This window comes from Somniosus microcephalus, chromosome 25 (assembly GCF_052327205.1).
Source record: "Somniosus microcephalus isolate GS21.2 chromosome 25, FLI_Smic_1.0, whole genome shotgun sequence".
In the NCBI taxonomy this organism is placed as follows: Eukaryota; Metazoa; Chordata; class Chondrichthyes; order Squaliformes; family Somniosidae; genus Somniosus; species Somniosus microcephalus.
The window spans coordinates 27,278,300-27,298,903 of record NC_141011.1 but is presented as its reverse complement, the minus strand read 5'-3'; the positions used below and the strand labels follow the sequence as shown (position 1 = coordinate 27,298,903).

At 49.8% G+C, this 20,604-nt stretch overlaps 1 protein-coding gene across 1 annotated transcript in view; it reads right to left on the bottom strand.

Moving 5' to 3' along the window:
• The window catches only part of fhad1 (forkhead-associated (FHA) phosphopeptide binding domain 1), a 125,713-nt gene extending 109,095 nt beyond the window's left edge, over nt 1-16,618 (bottom strand). Inside the window, exons 1-10 of the mRNA XM_085966937.1 lie at nt 16,501-16,618; nt 15,601-15,711; nt 13,450-13,656; nt 9,250-9,523; nt 6,297-6,385; nt 5,667-5,900; nt 4,637-4,760; nt 3,346-3,476; nt 2,404-2,481; nt 1,471-1,575 (exon numbers count right to left, since the gene is read on the bottom strand). Coding sequence (XP_085823063.1) covers nt 1,471-1,575; nt 2,404-2,481; nt 3,346-3,476; nt 4,637-4,760; nt 5,667-5,900; nt 6,297-6,385; nt 9,250-9,523; nt 13,450-13,656; nt 15,601-15,711 — 1,353 coding nt within the window. The 5' untranslated portion in view covers nt 16,501-16,618. The remainder of the gene's footprint in view (nt 1-1,470; nt 1,576-2,403; nt 2,482-3,345; nt 3,477-4,636; nt 4,761-5,666; nt 5,901-6,296; nt 6,386-9,249; nt 9,524-13,449; nt 13,657-15,600; nt 15,712-16,500) is intronic.
• Between the last annotated feature and the right edge of the window lie 3,986 nt (nt 16,619-20,604).

Sequence of the window (20,604 nt, the reverse complement as noted above, 5' to 3'; positions counted from 1 at the left end):
ATCCATGCCTTTGTTACCTCTAGACTTGACTATTCCAACACACTCCTGGCTGGCCTCCCACATTCCACCCTACGTAAACTTGAGGTCATCCAAAATTCAGCTGCCCGTGTCCTAACTCGCACCAAGTCCCGTTCGCCCATCACCCCGGTGCTCACTGACCTACATTGACTCCCAGTTTAGCAGCGCCTCGATTTCAAAATTCTCATCCTTGTTTTCAAATCCCTCCATGGCCTCGCCCCTTTCTATCTCTGTAATCTCCTCCAGCCCCACAACCCCCTGGGCTATCTGCACTCCTCTAATTCTGCCCTCTTGAGCATCCCTGATTATAATCGTTCAACCTTTGGTGGCCGTGCCTTCTGTTGACTAGGCCCTAAGCTCTGGAATTCCCTGCCTAAACCTGTCCTCCTCACTACCTCTCTTTCTTCCTTTAAGAGGCTCCTTAAAACCTACCTCTTTGACCAAGCTTTTGGTCACCTGCCCTAATTTATCCTTATGTGGATCGGTGTCAAATTTTTTGTCTTAAAATACTCCTGTGCAGCACCTTGGGACGTTTTACTACATTAAAGGTGCTATATAATTACAAGTTGTTGTTGTTGTTGCTGTTATATCCTTATGGTGCACAGGGACATTAGGCCAATTTTTGCTATTTGTTATTTATTTTGCAAACAATTTCAAGGAAGTTTTAATGGTTTCAATTTTTAAAAAAAGAATAAGGGTACTCGTGTTTTATTAGTAATAATGGCCAGGAATCAATAATAGGAGGCCGAGATTATTGATACAAGGGGCTGACCTTCGAGGGTCTTCCCAGCTCATTACACGAGCCCTTCCCCTTGATCCAATTTCAACTTTGAGTTAAATCAGTTTATTCCCCACTTGAAACCTAAAGTTCAGGTCATTGGAAACTCAACATATTCAGCCCTGCTTCTGCAACAGGTGCATCTGTGACGTATTTTACCATCTATGATGATGGCTCACTCGTGGGTAAGTCACACTGTGCTGCATCCCTGCATTTCTTCACGGTTCAGAGCTTCAAGTTCCTCCAATCACTTTACGTTCTATGAGTAACTTGCCCAGGTTCGACCTCTGGGCCATGCTGAGTTAACCGATACCAGACAAACTAGCCATTTGGGGTTTTACAATTGGCCTCAGCACTCCTGGCCTAAACAGGGGGGGGGGGGGGGGGGCAGGGGGAAATCAGTCAGGATTCCTGCTCCAGACTGCTGTCCAGTAACTCCCCCTGAAAAGTACAGATGAGCGTGAGTGGACCTTGGGCGAGGGTGGAATCAGGATTGGCAACCAGGACCTCCACAGTCGAATATCCCGATGACACTCGCTGTTTAGCTCACACGTGAAGAGATGGGCATTTGGGTGGGAGGTATTGGAGGGCAACCAACGCCGATGGAACTGTACCCCAGCACGAGCCAGCATCTTTGAGAAAGGTATGGGATAAATTGAGTCCTTGGTGCCTACCCGCCTCTCCTCAGATACATTGGCTTTCATGTCCTCCTCTTGACAGCGGAGCTGCTTGATCTGCGACACCAGCTCCTTCACTTGGCTCTCCAGTTGTTTCACATTCTGACACAAACACAAAAACGGCTTTAATTGTTTACCAGTTATATTCTCCCGCCTTTTTTAATTCCATAGAATATCAGAAAGCAGAGGTTGAAAAAAGGCCTTTTGGCTAAACCACTCCTCCCATAGACCGTGTACAATCTCCCTTATCGTAGACTCTACCCCACCCATTTAGCCTCCTGAGGGAACGTTCCAGAAAGCGCCAGAACATTCATCCATTTTCACATCTCCACCGTTCAACCCTGGCCTGCTATCTCCTCACCCACCCACCGCCAACATTTTCCCCACCACAATCCCCCTGGCTTACCCCCTCAGTCCGTACCTGACCTACAACCTACGATCCCTTTCCCAACCAGCGATTTATTCAGCTCCTTGTCAAAGTGCTAACCTCCTAAACATCAGCTGCTACTGGTGGGAGCCTGTTCCATATGCACTACCCTGCGAAGAGAATCCGGTTTCCCTGAAACCCAAGTCTGATTTGTACCGGGCACCCATGCCTGATGCAGAATACAGGCAGCTGACCGGTTCTCAGCTCTTCTACAACCTTGCATTTGAACGGGCCGTTAGGAGCACCACGGGTCAACCAGCTCCTTCAGCTTCCCTCCTCCTGGTATAATAGAGATTAGAACCACAAATTACAATTGACACGGTTCTTGGGCGATGGCTCGTGTTAAAATGGCAGAGAGAAGATTTTGGCATGCAAAGACGGTCAGCATCTTCAAGACAGGAGGGCAGAAAATCAGAGGAGGGGAGGACCAAATAGCCCAAAAAACTCTAATGCGGTGACGATGCCCCTCCCAGATGATGATGCACCTTCCTAGCTTCACTCACATGCCTGTGGGTCACCAGCTCCTTCTCTTTGGTCACCAGCTCCTCCTGGTGATTCTTGCTTTCTCTCATTCTAGAAAACTGAACCAGAAAGGAATTTTATTTAGAAACTCAACACAAAAGAGCTGAAAGGGATTCGCTCAAGACAGGCCAGGCCCACATTCTCCAGAGAAGACAGCTCCAAATGTTCAGGCCAGCGCCAGACGGTGCTTCAGCTCATTTATCCAGCGAGTGGCTGAGCCATGCGGGACAAGATAGGCCAGGATTCAATCTCAGGGCTGTGCTCAGTTAGCTGATCGCAGTGGGGGAAAGCAATTGAGGAGCTAGAATTGGCCTCAGTGCTCCTGGTTTGCTTTACCCAAGAACATAACATACGAAACAGGAGCGGGAGTAGGCCCTGCGGCCCCTCGAGCCTGCTCCGCCATTCAAGAAGATCATGGCTGACCTTCGACCCCAACCCCACTTTTACCTTTTTACCCATTTTCTAGGCATAGACTAAAAATTAGAGCCAGGCCTTTCAGGAGTGAAATTAGGAAACACTTCTACACGCAAAGGGTGGAAGAAGTTTGGAACTCTCTTCTGCAAATGGCGGTTGATAAGAACATAAGAAATAGGAGCAGGAGTCGGCCATTCAGCCCCTCGAGCCCGCTCCGCCATTCAATGAGATCATGGCTGATCTTCTGCCTCAACTCCATTCACCGGCCCTATCGCCATATCCCTTGATGCTGTGTCAATTGTTGATTTTAAATCTGAGATTGATAGATTTTTGTTAACCAAAAGGTATTAAAGGATATGGGGCAAGGGCGGGTATATGGAGTTAGGTCGCAGATCAGTCACGATCTCATTGAATGGCAGAACAGGCTCGAGGGGCTAAATGGCCAACTCCTGTTCCTATGTTCCATTTTGATCATGCTTTTCCCCTTTCCTTCCTCCCCCAGTGCTTACCTTGGCCGACATGGCTGCCAGCTGATCGCCCTTTTCTCGGATCTCTTTCCTCAGTTTCTCTCCCTCCGCGTTTGCCCGCAGCAGTTGGTGCTCCTTGGCAGCTACCTGCCGCTGCAAGCTGGTCACCAGCCCTGACCAGGAAGAGCACAAAATCGTCAGGACAAGTTGGAACGGGACTTTTTCCACCCGCCCTGCTGCGCCCACGACTAATGCAGCGCGCCGCCAGTTTGTCACGGGCCTGGTGAAGTAGCCGCCTGTCGCTGATCTGTCCGTCACACTGACTTGGTCTATTACTTACCTGTCTTTGATCCGGGGGTGGCTTTAACCCTACCCGCTCTGCAGACACCGGGCAGGTGGGCAGTTAAAATCGCCCAAGTAGCTTACCCGCCCCAAGCTGCCAGGAGCCGACAGGCTCTGATTTTCACCTGCTCTCCTCAGTAGGTGGCAAGGACGCCTGCCCAAGGCCAGCGGGGGCCTTTTTAACATGTTTATATCAGGTCCTGATGACACCATCGGGACCCGACTGCAATTATTACTCCACAACGCGAGGGCGAAGCGGCAGCGAGTTTCCTCGCCCAGGAGAACCCAGCGGTGAAGTGGATCCCCTGCCCCACGGTCTCCCCTCCCCACACCCCACGGTCTCGCCTGCCCCCCCCCCCACCCCCACCCCACGGTCTCGCCTGCCCCCACCCCACGGTCTCGCCTGCCCCCCACCCCCCTCGATCACGGGGAAGCCCGCCAGATGGCCCAGCAGCCAATCCCACCACTTACCCTTTGTCGGGGGACGGCCTTCGGGCCCTGTGTTTTTCCGCCGGTTCCCGCTAAACACGCAACCGGAAAAGGGTGGGAAATCGGTCGGCAGCATTTAAAAGAGGCCGGGAGTTAAAATTCTGGAGCAGCAGATGAGTTTTTGAACAGACACAAAAATTCCCCCGCTGCAAACTGGCCCAGGGTTAAAATCAGGGCCGCAACTTATTACCTGTCACTGACCCGCTTTATTACTGCCCGTCACTGACCCGGTGTATTACCGCCCGTCACTGACCTGCTGTATTACCGCCCGTCACTGACCCGCTGTATTACCGCCCGTCACTGACCCACTGTATTACCGCCCGTCACTGACCCGCTGTATTACCGCCTGTCACTGACCCGCTGTATTACCGCCCGTCACTGACCCGGTGTATTACCGCCTGTCACTGACCCGCTGTATTACCGCCCGTCACTGACCCGGTGTATTACCGCCTGTCACTTATTCAGTACGTTTCCTGGCTGGTGGGCAAAGTTGCTCTCCTACCTGTGATAATATTATGGTCTTTCTTCAGCTTTTCAGTTTCGTTCTTCAGTTTAGTGATCTCCAGATCTCTCTCTGTCAGAGAATGCCGCATGACCTCACTGGAGCCCTTCTGAAGCTGGGTAATCTTTAACAAAAGAGGCAAAGAGAGAACGTGATTATTAGTTTTCCTTTGTCGGCGCCCACCCTCACACTGCAGGATTTGAACTCAGCACACGACGGAGTCCTACAGACCGGGCGGTACCAGATGCGATCGCTGGTCTGTGCTGGTCTCCGGCTGGGCAGCAGCTCATACAATTGGCCTCAGCATCGCTGGGCTAGGGCGAGGTAATTCAGCCAGGGTAGCTGTGCCTGATCGCCAGCCAATGACCGCTGTTTAAAAAGTGTGCGCACGTGTATATAGAATTCGGCCAAGGACACATACGGCAGCTTTGGAGGCTGCAGATGTGAATTAACAATCTAACTGCTAGATCAGGGACAGTGAAGAACGAGCAGATTTTGTCAACCTCAATATGAGCATTTAATTTTATTACTTGCTTTGAATTTTGTTCCAGGTGCTGCTTCTGATCCCCAAAAAGAGAACGAAGGTGACGTAAGAAAACTACTAGGCACTTGGTCTAAGCGTTAAACAAAGCTTTAATCAACTGTTTTACAACATGGAGGTCTAGTTGTGTCCTTCACTAGTTCCTGTTAAGAATGTCCTGTGCAAGCTGGGCCCGTGCCCGAGTATTTATACGCTCCCTGGACAGCGCCACCCGCAGGTTGCTCAGTATTATTTCATAAGTCTTTCTTTCATGAATGACTGATTCATGTCAGAAGGTCACTACAGGAATTCAAAATCTGCAGTTGGACAAGTTAAATATGGTGTCAAAACAGACCTCTGGGTAATGCAGACACCTGCTGCCCAAAATCACCAGTGACGGGCAGTTTTGTTCCCGTTGCAGCAAGCGCGGATTTCACCTGTTCGGATTCAATTTACTGTAAACGCACTGCGCAGCAATGCAATTCATGGTAAACAGCGCCAATGGCGTACCTGATCTTTCAGCGTCTTGATTTGCTCCTTTTTGGCATCGATGTCGCACCCTAGTGTCAGTAATTGCTGCGTGATTTCGAGGTCGTTCTGGGTGGGATCCATCTGGGCTAACTGGTGTTTCAAGGCAGCAATTTCATCGCGCAGGTTGGCAATGATGGCGTCTTTGCGCTTGGACTCGCTTTCAAAGACGCACAGGCAGCTGATCTCATCCCCCATTTTCAGGATTCGCTGGTCCTGCAATTGATAAGGTGCACATACACAAACTATTACCACATTCGAATGCCCTGACACTATGGGGTCAACTCGAACAATTAAATTAAAGGTTTAACCTTGGCCTGTCTTGAGGTAGGTAGGTAGGTAGGTAGGAGAGAGAGAGAAAGAGAGAGAAAAAGAGAAGGAAAGAAGAAAAGAAAGTCTTTGATGTATGTAGAGCCTTTCAGAACCTCAGGGCGTCCCAAAGTAACAAATGTAGAAAATAAACCAATTGGAATGGAGAAAAACACAGAAACTTAAACACTTAACCAGTAAGGAGGAAGAACGTTAACCAATGACTCATTAACTTTGTTATTATGATGGACAGATTGGACTGATAGTGTTAGTGTTTGGGCAGGAATGGCAGACACGACTCACCTTCTCCTGCAAGAGCAGTTCCAGGGTCTGAGAGGAGGATATAGGGACCCCATTCCCCACAGATCGACCCGGGGTGTTAGTCCAGGCCCCTGGTAACGAGAGAGTAAAAACATCATCGACATCACCACCATCAACAACAGCATGTTTCTAATGACATCTCACATCGCTTCGCAATAAGGGAGGTAAGGGATATGGTGGGCATTGAGCATGGGAGAAAGGGAGGAGAATGGAGAGGCTATGATAGGAAACCTAGGGCAGGGTCGAGGAGGAGGGCTTTGAGAAGGTTTATGAAAGCAGGGAGGGAGATGGCCAGGTGGAGGAGAAAGAGTTGTAACGGCAGGAGCATAGTGACTGTCAACGCTGGAGTGAGAGATAAGGGGATCCAGTATTACAGGATCAGAGGGAATGTGGAGGGGGGGGTCACTGTTTAAGGAGTGCAGAGAGCAAGGGACGTGGAGAATTCCAGTGTCAGAGTGGAGGGTTTCAGTTTAATGGGGAGGATGCAATACATTTATCTGGTTACAAGCACTGCTTCAGGACTTGAGCACATAATCAAGGCTGACACTCTAGTGCAGTACTGGGGGGAGTGCTGCTTGTTCAGAGGTGCTGTCCTGTGGGTGAGATGTTCGATTAAAGCCCTGTGCTTGCTCAGGTGAATGTTAAAGAAGAACAGGGAGTTCCCCTTTCCTAACCAACATTCCTCCTTCAAATCAACCATCACCAAAACAGATGGTCAGTCATCTCATTGCAGCTTGTGGGGAGATACTGCTGTTTGCAGAATGGATGTTCTGTTCCACGACAGAACAACAGTGACTGCAGTTCAAAGTAGTTCATTGTCTGTGAAGCACTGGGTAGTTCCAGTTGAAGAGCTAGCACCAGCATGATGGGCTGAATGTCTCTGTGCTGTAATAGCTATGTTTCTGAGGGTTTTGATGAGGGTACTTATATATTTTACATATATTTAGGGCTACATTTTAGAATATACAGTAAACTCTTGTTTAAATGGCACTTTATCATCCGGAATACTTTAATAACCAGCATCTTCTACCATACATTTAACGGAACATTCTGTAGGTGAGTACCCAATTACACAGTAAATTTCTTGATTTTTAAAATTTTTGTTTGTGTTAAAAATTGCCTTGGTAGGTAAACCTCTCTGTTATCCAGAATGTTTCATCAACCGGCACCATCCTGGTCCCATAGGTGCCAGGTAAGAAAGAGTTTACTGTACTTGCCTTTTCATAGCGCCTCATCACATTTGTTGAAACCTCTCAAAGTGTTTTACAGAATTCTTTTAATTAAGTGCAGTGACTGTTATGTAGACAAACCCAGCAGTCGTTTTGCCCACAGTAAGATCCCACAAACGGCAGCGAGATGAGTGAGCAGTTGATTTGTCTTTGACTGGCTGAGGGAGGAGCAAAGACCGGGACACAGGCAGAATATCCCAGCCCATTAAATGCCGCCTTATATTCACATCTATTTTATTTTTGCTTAAAGTTAGCTAACATTCCTTATACAGAACAGCTGCAGCTAACCGCCCAGAGCCCAATCCCTGCTAACCCACTGTGACACACGCTCAGAGGACACTGCTGTGTGAAAAGGCAGTTCTGCGATATGCTGTTGAATCTGCCCCCTTTTAGAACAAACGATCAGAAGAAATAGGAGCAGGAGTAGGCTGTTCGGCCCTTCGAGCCTGCTCCGCCATTCAATAAGATCAAGGCTGATCTTCTACCTCAACTCTGCCTTTCCGCACTATCCCCATATCCCTTTATCAGGCAGATTCCACGGCTCCAGCAAAAACAGAGAAATAACCGCACACTCGGAAGCCCGCACGCATGCAGTTGCTTGGGGGGGGGGGGGGGGAAATTGGGTCGCGCCTCCTTTGGGGCGCTAACTTTGCTGGGGCGCTACTTTTAGTAACTAAAAGTTAGCGACCCCGCAGCCAAAATTGGCTGGTAGCACCCCAAGCAGGAGGTGGGGCGCTATTGGAAGCGCTCCCCCTCCCTCTTGGGGGGCTCCAGCCCAATATCGCCGGGCTGTGTGCCGCAGCGCCATGGTACTGCAGGCCTTCCTCCCCTTATTAAAGGGGAGGGGCCTTGCGCAGCGTGAACCGGGTCCCTGCTGGGCCACCAGGGAGCGAGGTGCCGGCAAGAGGAGAGCCGGGCTGCCCAATCGCGGCCGGCACCCTGCGGGAGGGGGGCAGAGGGGGCAGGTGCTGGCAGGCAGCCAGCAAAAAAAATGGTCGCCTGGCACCTCCCCATTAAATATCACCACCTTGGCCGCACGTACACCCCCCCGACCCTGACGGACATAGAGTCCGGCGGTACATCAGGGGGCGCGACCCAAGTTTGCGGACGGGGCGCGAGCGGGGCGCTGACGTCATCGCCGGAGGCTCGGTACCGCGGGGCGCTACCGGCCACCGCTGCCACTAACCTTACGCTGAATTTCGCGAGAGGCGTTAGCGTCGCAAGTGTCGCCGCGCCCGGACGCTAGTTGCTTTGCGTCCCATTAGCGGCCCCCAGGAGGCGCAAAGTAACCAAATTTTGCCCCCGAGGTTCAAAACTCTCATTTTTGGCATGGCACTTTCTGAGAACAGTCCGTTCAGGCCAATGACACGAACAGAAGATGATCCATTAACGCAGTCTCCAGATTAAACGGTGTCCTGTTGGCCTTTTGGAGAGTGTGTGAGGTGGGGACGAGGGGTCAGCCCAGAGACTCGGTGTCACAGCTGACGAACTGCCTTCCTAAAAAAACACTCGCCCTGCAGCAACTACAGCATCTGCTGCCTCGTGAGCCCTGGTGATGCAGTTTCTGCACAGGTTTTGAATATTTTTAGCATCTATAGATACCAAGATCAAAAGTGGGCCGCACCCCTGTAACCTCTGAGCCCAGTAGATGGCGACATGACGTGATTGCATCGGTTGCCGTGCCCATTTTTAATTAGTACTTGTACCTCGTCTCACGGTGGGGGGACTGCTGCTGATGTCAGCGGAGTAGCTGCCTGTCACCCGCCTGCTGCCTGCGCTTGCCGCCCGCTTCCTCAGGGGCGGGTGGGGGACTGCCGTGCTGCCTCCTTGAATCCATCCATTGGCTGCGCTGGCGGAGCTCTGAGCGGAGAGTGAGGGAAGCTGGGAGGCTGCGGCGGGGGACGTGCATGGCTTGGGGTCCTCGATGAGCTGAAGGTGCCCAGGCCACAGCGACCGCTGACTCACTGGAGGACAAAACACCTGAAGGGGGAGGGGGGGAAAGAAAACATTCGTTTGGACTTGCAAACCTTTTATCAGAATAACAAGGAGTGGTGGCATTTTTCATCAGCCTTTAAACACTTGCCTCGACGTATCCAACCAGTGTCAAGCAGCAATCAACAAAGCCATTAAAATATTGAACTGTGTAAGCAAAACAGTCGGGGATAAATCAGAGTAGAGTGCCCTGGTCAGAGCACACCTGAAGCAAGGTGTGCCACTGTGGTTACGGAGTCACAAAGGAGACATTCATTCATATATTGGAGGCAGGGCAGAGAAGAGCCACAAGACTTTGCACCTCATACGTCATCAGGAAAGACTTGGCTAACCTTCGGGCCTTTCATACTTTGGAAGGAGGTGTCAGAGAGGAGATCTTACCGGGATATACAAGATCGTTGAAGGGTGTGGAGGAACAGAAACACTTCGGGGTTCAAAATACATAAATCCCTGAAAATGCAAGTGCAGGTAGATAAAAACATACAAAGGCCTATGGTATTTGGGGTTTTATAAATAGGGTCATCGAGTGCAAGAGTAAAGAAGCAGTAATAAAATTGTACAAAACATTGTTTAGACCACAGTTTTGTGTATAGCAGGACCTAATGTTAGGGATGGGAAACTGCAGTTATGAGGAGAGACTTAATATACTGGGACTTTCTACTGGAGCCGAGGAGTCTGAGAAGATTTAAACGAGGTTTTTAAAGGATATGAAGGGCTATAGAGTGAATAGGGAAAGACTATTTCCTCTGGCTGGGGACTCAGTGACAAGGGGGTCATCAATTTAAAACTGTCTCAAAGAGAGAGAGAGAGAGGAGAATAGATTGAATAAATTTCTTTATGCAGAGGGTGATGGGAGAATGGAATACTTTGCCACGGGCAGTGGTTGAGGCAGGGAGCATTGCATGTTTTATTGAAAAAATGCATTAAAAATTTGAAGCAAAGGAAGATACAGGAGAGTGGGATTCATCTCGGATTGCTCTAACAAAGGGCCGGCACAGGCACAATGGGCCGAATGGCTTACTTCTGTGCTGTAACCCTCCATGATTCTATGATGGGTCAAATAGCTTTCCTCGTCTGTAATGATATTGTACGTCCACTGTCTCATTTGTATGGCTTTTGTGGTCATTTCCACTCTCCTCCTGAAGGTGCACACCCTTGATGGGATACGGTTTCCCAGGTACCAGCAGCCCTCTGGTATCTCACCCAACTCAACATTCTCCATGCGCGAACCCTTGCCGATGAATGTCGGCAGGCTATTCAAACACGGGGGGCATCGCAGCATTTTAACAGCAGTCACCGGCTCCTAGGAGCAGGTACCCAGGGCAACTTTCAGCTCCCCAGCTCAAAAGGTGCTGAGGCCAACTGTAACAAACCTACCACTGCCTCGGCTGAGAGAAGCTAACAGAACAGGCCAGGCATTGAAACCGAGATCTTCCTGGTCTGTTTTTAAAAGCTCAGGTTGGTATCATAAGAACATAAGATAAAAACATAAGAAATAGGAGGAGTAGGACATGTGGCCCCTCGAGCCTGCTCCACCATTCAATAAGATGGCTGATCTTTGACCTTAACTCCACCTTCCCGTTTGATCCCCATATCCCTTGGAGGTCCAAAAATCTATCGATCTCTGTCTTGAATATACTCAATTACTGAGCCGCCACAGCCCTCCTAGGTGGAGAACTCCAAAGGTTCACAACCCTCCGAGTGAAGAAATTTCTCCTCATCTCAGTCCTAAATAGGTGACCCCTTATCCTGAGATTATGACCCCTAGTTCTAAACTCTCCAGCCAGGGGAAACAACCTCTCAGCATCTACCCTGTCAAGCCTTCTCAGAATCTTATACGTTTCAATGAGACCACCCCTCATTCTTCTAAACTCTAGAGAGTCTAGGCACATTCTACTCAATCTAACGACTACTTCTTGATCTACCTTCTCTTCTACTTTTATTAATTTTGATGGCGTCCTTTCCAGACTTCAAAAAAGCTCCCAAAGATTGTTGCAGTTTTACTGTAGAACACTACGACTGTTAGTAAGGTGTGGATATACGACAGAAATGGTGTCACAAAATGGTGGATCACACATTCCGCTACATGCCGATCCCAGGGCATGACTGAGAGGAGCCGCTGGACGGTGCCTGGACTCTTCCACAGGGCGAGAGGTGTGTGTATAAAAACTGGATTGGGTATCCCTAATCTCACCTGCCCCCTGGTGACTGTCCCAAGAGCAGCACCAGTGATGGCCTGGAATCTAACTGAGCTGCCCACCTAGCAACTGCGTAGCCCAGAGAGGAGGGACTGGTGAAAGAAGATGGGGTAAAAGTAGAAGAGAATAAATGATTATGCCATTAAAACATTTTTTTTTTAATATTAAGGTCATTTAGACTTTTGCTACAAACCTTTAGTTCCCTCCCAGCTCCTGCAGATGTTTCTGTAAATATTAGTTTGCCTCCGAAAACTACCAACAACAATCATGGTGCCGCAATGGCTCGATGGATAAAAGCACCACCCTGTGTGGTACTGAGTCCCAGGAAGGTTTCAGGGTTCGAAGCTGGCTCCGTGCGGAGTCAGCTGATTGATCTCTCAGTTGGGCAGCATTTAGGGAACTACAGTTGCCTCAACATTCCTGGTTAGGAAGATGAAGAAAATTTTTTTTTTGCTGCCATTTCATTTATTTTCTTATTTGAAGTCGGTATGAATAATATTTACATTCTTGTACTCTTGTCGGGTATTCTTAAGATGAGCACACTTAGAGGGTTTTATGGGTTAAGTAAGAAAACAGGAAAGGCCCTCCGTACCAGGGTTGAGAATGTCCAGTACAGGTCTCCACACTCTATACTGGGTGGGTCCTGAAAATGCTCCCAGAGACAGGCTGCCTTCCTATGTTTGGCTGATAGTCGTCTTCACTAATAATGTAAATATGAAATATTGAACAGCAGAAAATAAAACAAGCTCTTCAATATGCTACTTTATAATGTTGTTCAGTTATTTTTGGAGAACGTGTCGCATCTCTGCTCCTCAGGTGTATTCTCCCCAGTCCTCACTGGTCAGCAGGTTATCGACGAAGAAGCGACTGTCCAGCTCGCTCACCATACAACAAGAATCCAAAGTTTGAAATAAACACCCCCGAGTATAAAACCAGGCGGCAGCCACCGTGAGCTGCTCCAACTGGCCGAGACCAGAGCGGCGGCGTCATTAGTCAGGGTTGCCGCTCTTGATCACTATCTGGTGACCCAGGCTGGAAAGTGTGCATGTGAACGGTGGTTAGATACGGGTGTGGCTGTGATGCCCCCCCCCCCCCGTACACAGTTAGGTATCCGATGACACTTACCGTCTCGGCTCACATGAAGAATGGCCACAGTGGAGAGGAACAGTACACCAAAAAGAAAGAAAAAACTTGCACTTATATAGCGCCTTTCACGATCTCAGGACGTCCCAAAGCGCTTTACAGCCAATGAAGTGCTTTTTTAGAAGTGCAGTCACTGTTGTAATGTAGGAAATGCTGTAGCTATTTTGCACACAGCAAGCTCCCACAAACAGCAATGTGATAATGACCAGATAATCTGTTCTAGTGATGTTGATTGAGGGATAAATATTGGCCAGGATATCGGGGCCGAACTCCCCTGCTGTTCTTCGAAACAGTGCCATGGGATCTTTTACGTCCACCTGAGAGAGCAGACGGGGCCTCGGACTGACGTCTCAGCCAAAAGACAATGCAGCACTCCCTCAGCACTGCACTGGGAGAGTTGGCTTGGATCTTGTGCTCAAGTCTCTGAAGCGGGACTTGAACCCACGACCGGAGAGGCGAGAGTGCTACCCACTGAGCCATGGCTGACACCCCAACGTGAGTCAGTCCCTTCGGGAGAATGTTCACGCTGCTATTCCATAAACACGGTGGCTTCTTTCTGGGCATTGCACTCACCGAAGGAACGGTCTCCACCACCAGCTCGTAAGTGTCACTCCCAAACCCAAAACGTAGCACGTCCCCTGGTGCCAGTCGCACTGCTGCATTCTGGATACGACAGTCATTAACAAAAGTTCCGTTGGAGGAGTTCAGGTCCTGAAGAACAAAACAGTTCTCGGAGTCGCTCAACTCGATCAGAGCGTGATGATCTTCGATCCCTCCAGTCTGAGAGAGAAAGATTCAATGATAAAATGTAAGTGCATTTATGTAGTGTCATGTCAAAATATCGCAAAGCATTTCGCATGCAATTAATTACTCTGAAGTGCAGCGTAAAATGGGCAGTCATTCTGCACACAGCAACATCCCATAATGAATGAGCAGTTAATTTGTTTTGGGTTGTATGGATTGACCAAGACACTAGAACTCCCTGCTCCTTCAAATAGCACCATCCGATGGACATCTACAACAATGCAGCATTGGAGAGCCAGCCTAGATTACGTGCTCAAGTCCCAGGGTTGGGCTTGAACACACAACCTTCTGATTGAAGAAATCCACAAAGTAATGATGGCACCAACGGACAAGCATTGCAACATTGGTCATGCAAGAGGATTCATAAACAGTTGAGACTTGTCTAAAAGCAAGACCTTCCCCTCGTCTCCTGGGGTACGGCTAGAGGTGCCAACGACCCTTTGCTATATTACCCAAGTGCCCATTCTTCATGTGCTACTTTAGCTATTGAGTGTCAGCAGGACATTCAACCATGGGGAGCCTCACAGCACAGCCTGACCTGTCCTCAGCATGTATCTACATACGCACACGTTCTGGCAGGAGTGACTGGATAGTGGTGAGGAGAAGGAACCCCGGCTGATCTTTCCCCTTCCCAAGCCAGGGGCACCGAGATCAGTTATAGAACCCATCTCGCTCTCTTGGCTGGTGATAGCTCAATCAGTACAGACCGGGAATCAAACTTGGGACCTTACCAGGGGGCGGGGGAAGACACTTCATTTTGTTGGAGCAAAATGCTGAAACTCTGGAGCAAAAATATATTTTACTTTTATAATTTTTTAAGCAAACTTCCGAGCACCTCACTCATGAAACATGTCATCTTGGGTAATAAAAATAAGCAAATACAATCTACTGCAATAGTTGTCAAAACATTTGCAAGTCATTACACCAGAAAAACTCTCAGTCCCCTCCGACCCGCTAATGGAAAGTCTGAAAATAGTTTCTCTCTTTTCCTTCTGTAACTCTTTCTATTTGCACCTTTCACCTGTTTTCTTTTTCTCCTTCACTTCTCATCTCCTTCTGCTTCTCTCTCTTTTACTTGGCTCTGCCATTACAGTTCTCTCTCTCTCCTCTTCTGGTTCATTCTTTCTCTGTCCTTTTCTGGTTTGTGTGTGCTCTTTTTCTCCTTCCCTGGTTTGCACACTCTCCGTTTCTGGTTTACACATTTCCTCTCGCTTTCTCCTTTTCTACTTCACGCTCCCTGTTTCTGGTTCACTCTTTTTCTGTTTGGCTTTCCTTCACTCTCTGCTCTGTTTGCTGGTTCACTCAGGCTCGGCCTTTCTCCTCTTCTCTCCCCGCTTTCTCTCTTATCTCTTCCTTGGGGGATTGTGAGTTGGGAAGAAAGCCAGTTCTAATGGGGCCAAGGCCAAAGTGGTGGGAATGGGCTGGGGGAAGAGACTGGGCCGGAGTCAATGTGGCCACAACTCTCTGTGTACAAAAGACAACATATCCATAACCTTGCTCATTGAGATGACTGAAAATAGCTGCAGAATGGATCACTATTAGTTACCACTGAGCCATGTATCGAATCAGATGGAATGATGAGCTCCCAAGTGCCTTATTCTCAGCCCCAAATCTCTGAAAAACAACTCTACTGCCCCCAATTTTTACTAGCCCTGTTCTGCTTTACACCAAATAGTGGGAAGATCATATAGCGGGAAACTTAAAAATTCCTGTGTGTTTAGCCAATTTTAAGGCACGCATCATGAAGCCTCTTCACTCCTGTCCCAGGAGACATCACACAGGTCACCTGGGGCAGCTCCGTCCTCCACTTCACTCTCTGGATTTTGAAAATGGCACCAGGTGTTGAATGTCACTCCACCCGGCTGCTCGCCCCCTCAGGGCCCTCACACAGTGAGTGAATCAGTGCCCGACGCACCTCACCTGCAAACGCAGGTCCGACTCCTCGAGTCGTCCAACGCATGTTGTCTTGGCTTTAAGTACGTAGATCCCATTGGAGCTTTTTAAATAACTCTTCGTGCCACTGCCTGCCATCTATGAATAAATCAGACAGAAATTTTGACAATGCTAAAGAGAGCTGCAATTCCAAAGCCGGTGGCAGGGTATGGTAGTGTGGTGGTTATGGGACCACCATAGCAAATATGGCAACTAGTGGGCTGACACCAGAAATAAACGTGACTCTTAATGCCCTATTGAATAGGCCTCATTGTTTAAAAACCATTGATCAAGAATGCCCACCACCATCTTCTCAGGGCAATTAGGAATGGGCAATAAATGTGATTCTGCCAAAAACAACAACATCCCATAAACAAATAAAAAGGATTGGTACAGCTTACATTCTAGTTGTTTTGTACAATTAAAATAGCAACAAATTCCTTTGTGTTTTCCCCTCCAGGTGCTTGGGGGGGGGGGGGTTCAGCCCCTGGTACTTCGCCCTATTCTTCATGTAAGAGCCCAGTCAGCAAGGCTCAGCAGGATATCCAACTGTGGAAGGCGTCACAGACGAGCCCTATATCCTGTCCTTGCAGGAGTCACTGGAGAATCAGAAGAGGAACCCTGGCTGATTCACTCCCCCTCCCCTTCCCAGCCCAGGGTGCCGAGACCAGGCAGAGATCACCTATTGCTGCCCTGGTGTAGCACAGCACAGGCTGGGACACTCCTGCTGTGTGTGTCGCCCTCCATCCCCCAGCAATGGGATTCATTATTTCAGTCTTTTCAGATAGCATCAGCGTGCCTGCCGCGACCCCACACTCCCCTCCCTCACTCAGGGGCCCCGGGACCCGCTCCCCGGGCTATCGCACCCTTTGTCCGAGTCTCAGTTACCGTAGGCCCGTCCCCAGGGCTCTGTCCGTCTCTCTCGTGTGTTGAAGCCGCGTACAGCCGGCTCCATGGAAACAACAGCTCCGCCCCCAGGCAGGAGTGACAGGAGGAGAGAGACAGATCCAAGGGAGAGGGAGGGAATATAGAGGGCAGGGGTGGAGAGAGGGGGTGGGGAGAGGAGAGAGAGGGGGTGGGGAGAGGAGAGAGAGGGGGTGGGGAGCGGAGAGAGAGGGGGTGGGGAGAGGAGAGAGAGGGGGTGGGGAGCGGAGAGAGAGGGGGTGGGGAGCGGAGAGAGAGGGGGTGGGGAGAGGAGAGAGAGGGGGTGGGGAGAGGAGAGAGAGGGGGTGGGGAGCGGAGAGAGAGGGGGTGGGGAGAGGAGAGGGGGTGGGGAGAGGAGAGAGGATGGGGGAGAAAGAGGGGGGATGGTGGAGAGGGGGAGGGTGGAGAAAGAGAGAGAGAGGGATGGATGGAGAAGGGGAGGGAAGGATGGGGAGAGGGGGAAGGATGGGGAGGGAGGGGGAAGGAGGGAGGGGGAAGGATGGGGAAAAAGAGGGATTGTGGGCTGGGGAGGGATGAGGTGAGGAGGGAAGAATGAGTGGGAGGGAGAATATGGTGGGTCTGAGGAGGAGCGGGTAAGGGGAGCAGGAAGAGAGTGAGGAAGTGGTGGAGGTGAGGTGTGGAAGGGAGAATAGGAAGGGGGAAGGGAGAATAGGAAGGGGAAAGGGAGGGATTTAGCTGGGGAGTAGGTGAGGAGGGAAGTACAAGATAAGATAGATAATGGGGAGGGGCAAAAGAATGATGAAGAGATGAAGAGAAATGGATAGAAAATTAGAGCGAGAACTGGATAGAGGGGAGAAGAGGAAGAGAGATGGAGAGAGAACTAGATAGATAGAAGGGAGAGAGGTGGAGCAAAAGGGGGAAAGGGATAGATGGCCATAAGAAAGCCCAGAGTAAACAAAGGCCTTTCACCCTATGTACTCTACCTAATCATTTAATATCTTTTTTTATTCGTTCAGGGGATGTGGGCATCGCTGGCAAGATCAGCATTTATTGCCCATTCCTAATTGCCCTTGAGAAGGTGGTGGTGAGCCGCCTTCTTGAACCGCTGCAGTCCGTGTGGTGAAGGTGCTCCCACAGTGCTCTTAGGGAGGGAGTTCCAGGATTTTGACCCAGGAACGGCAATATATTTCCAAGTCAGGATGGTGTGTGACTTGGAGTGGAACTTGGAGGTGATGGTGTTCCCATGCGCCTGCTGCCCTTGTCCTTCTAGGTGGAAGAGGTCGCGGGTTTGGGAGGTGCTGCCGAAGAAGCCTTGGCGAGTTGTTGCAGTGCATCTTGTAGATGGTACACACTGCAGCCATGGTACGCCAGTGGTGGAGGGAGTGAATGTTTAAGGTGGTGGATGGGGTGCCAATCAAGTGGGCTGCTTTGTCCTGGATGGTGTCGAGCTTCTTGAGTGTCGTTGGAGCTGCACTCATCCAGGCAAGTGGAGAATATTCCATCACACTCCTGACTTGTGCCTTGTAGATGGTTGAAGGGCTTTGGGGAGTCAGGAGGTGAGTCACTCGCTAAAGAATACCCAGCCTCTGACCTGCTCTTGTTGCCACAGTATTTATGTGGCTGGTCCAGATAAGTTTCTGGTCAATGGTGACCCCCAGGATGTTGATGGTGGGGGATTTGGCAATGGTAATGCTTTTGAATGTAAAGGGGGGGTGGTTAGACTCACTCTTGTTGGAGATCGTCATTGCCTGGCACTTGTGTGGCGTGAATGTTATCTGCCACTTATCAGCCCAAGCCTGAATGTCTTGCTGCTTGAGGGCATGGACTGCTTCATTATCTGAGGAGTTGTGAATGGCGCTGAACACTCTGCAGTCATCAGCGAACATCCCCGCTTCTGACCTTATGATGGAGGGAAGGTCATTGATGAAGCAGCAGAAGATGGTTGGGCCTAGGACATTGCCCTGAGAAACTCCTGCAGCCATGTCCTGGGGCTGAGATGATTGGTCTCCAACAACCACAGCAGGAGATTCACCAGGATGTTACCTGGGCTGGAGTGCTTCAGCTATGAAGAGAGACTGGACAGGCTGGGGTTGTTTTCCTTAGAGCAGAGAAGGCTGAGGGGGGACCTGATTGAGGTGCACTAAATTATGAGGGGCATAGATAGGGTAGATAGAAAGGAACTTTTCCCCTTAGTAGAGGGGTCAATAACCAGGGGGCACAGTTTCAAGGTAAGGGGCAGGAGGTTTAGAGGGGATTTGAGGCAAAACTTTTTCACCCAGAGGGTGGTTGGAATCTGGAACTCACTGCCTGAAAGGGTGGTAGAGGCAGGAACCCTCAAATCTTTCAAGAAGCATTTAGATGAGCACTTGAAACGCCATAGCATACAAGGCTATGGACCAAGTGCTGGAAAATGGGATTAGAATAGATAGGGCTTGATGGCCAGCGCGGACACGATGGGCCGAAGGGCCTCTTTCTGTGCTGTATAACTCTATGACTCTAACTATCTTCCTTTGTGCTAGGTATGACTCCAGCCAGTGGAGCGTTTTCCCCCCGATTCCCATTGACTTTAATTTTCCTAGGGCTCCTTGATGCCACACACGGTCAAATGCTGCCTTGATGTCAAGGGCAGTCACTCTCACCTCACATCTGGAATTCAGCTCTTTTGCCCATGTTTGAACCAAGGCTGTAATGAGGTCTGGAGCTGAGTGGTCCTGGTGGAACCCAAACTGAGCAGATTATTGGTGCGTAAGTGCCGCTTTATAGCACTGTCGATGATACTTTCCATTACTTTGCTGATGATTGAGAGTAGACTGATGGGGCAGCAATTGGACGGATTGGATGTGTCCTGCTTTTTGTGGACAGGACATACCTGGGCAGTTTTCCAAATTGTTGGATAGATGCCAGTGTTGTAGCTGTACTGGAACAGCTTGGCTAGAGGCGCAGCTAGTTCTGGAGCACAAGTCTTCAGCACTGCAGCCGGGATGTTGTCAGGGCCTATAGCCTTTGCTGTATCCAGTGAGCTCTGCTGTTACTTGATATCATGTGGAGTGAATCGAATTGGCTGAAGACTGGCATCTGTGATGGTGGGGACCTCAGGAGGAGGCTGTGGTGGATCATCCACTCGGCCCTTGCGGCTGAAGATGTTTGCAAACTCTTCAGCCTTGTCTTTTGCACTCATGTGCTGGGCTCCACCATTATTGAGGATGGGGATATTCATGGAAGCTCCTCCTCCCGTTAGTTGTTTAATGGTCCACCACCATTCACAACTGGATGTGGCAGAACTGCAGAGCTTTGATCTGATCCGTTGGTTGTTGGATCGTTTAGCCCTGTCTATAGCATACTGTTTCCACTGTATGTAATCTTGTGTTGTATCTTCACTAATTTGGCACCTCAGTTTTAGGTACGCCTGGTGCTGCTCCCGGCATGCTCTTCTACACTCCTCATTGAACCAGGGTTGGTCCCCTGGCTTGATGGTAATGGAAGAGTGAGGGATATGCCAGGCCATGAGGTTACAGATTGTGGTGGAATACAATTCTGCTGCTGCTGATGGCCCACAGCGCCTCATGGATGCCCAGTTTTGAGCTGCTAGATCTGTTCTGAATCTATCCCATTTAGCACAGTGGTGGTGCCACACAACACAATGGAGGGTGTCCTCATTGTGAAGACGAGATTTCGTCTCCACAAGGACTATGTGGTGGTCACTTCTATCAATACTGTCATGGACAGATGCATGTGAGGTAGATTGGCGAGGACGAGGTCAAGTAGGTTTTTCCCTCGTGTTGGTTCTCTCGCCACCTGTCGCAGGCCCAGACTGGCAGCTATGTCCTTCAGAACTCGGCCAGCTCGGTCAGTGGTGCTACCGAGCCACTCTTGGTGATGGACATTGAAGCCCCCCACCCAGAGTACATTCTGTGCCCTTGCTCCCCTCAGTGCTTCTTCCAAGTGCTGTTCAACACAGAGGAGTACTGATTCATCAGCTGAGGGAGGTGGTAATCAGCAAGAGATTTCCTTGTCCATGATTGACCAGATACCATGAGACTTCATGGGGTCCAGAGTCAATGTTGAGGACTCCCAGGGCCACTCCCTCCCTCCTCTATACCACTGTGC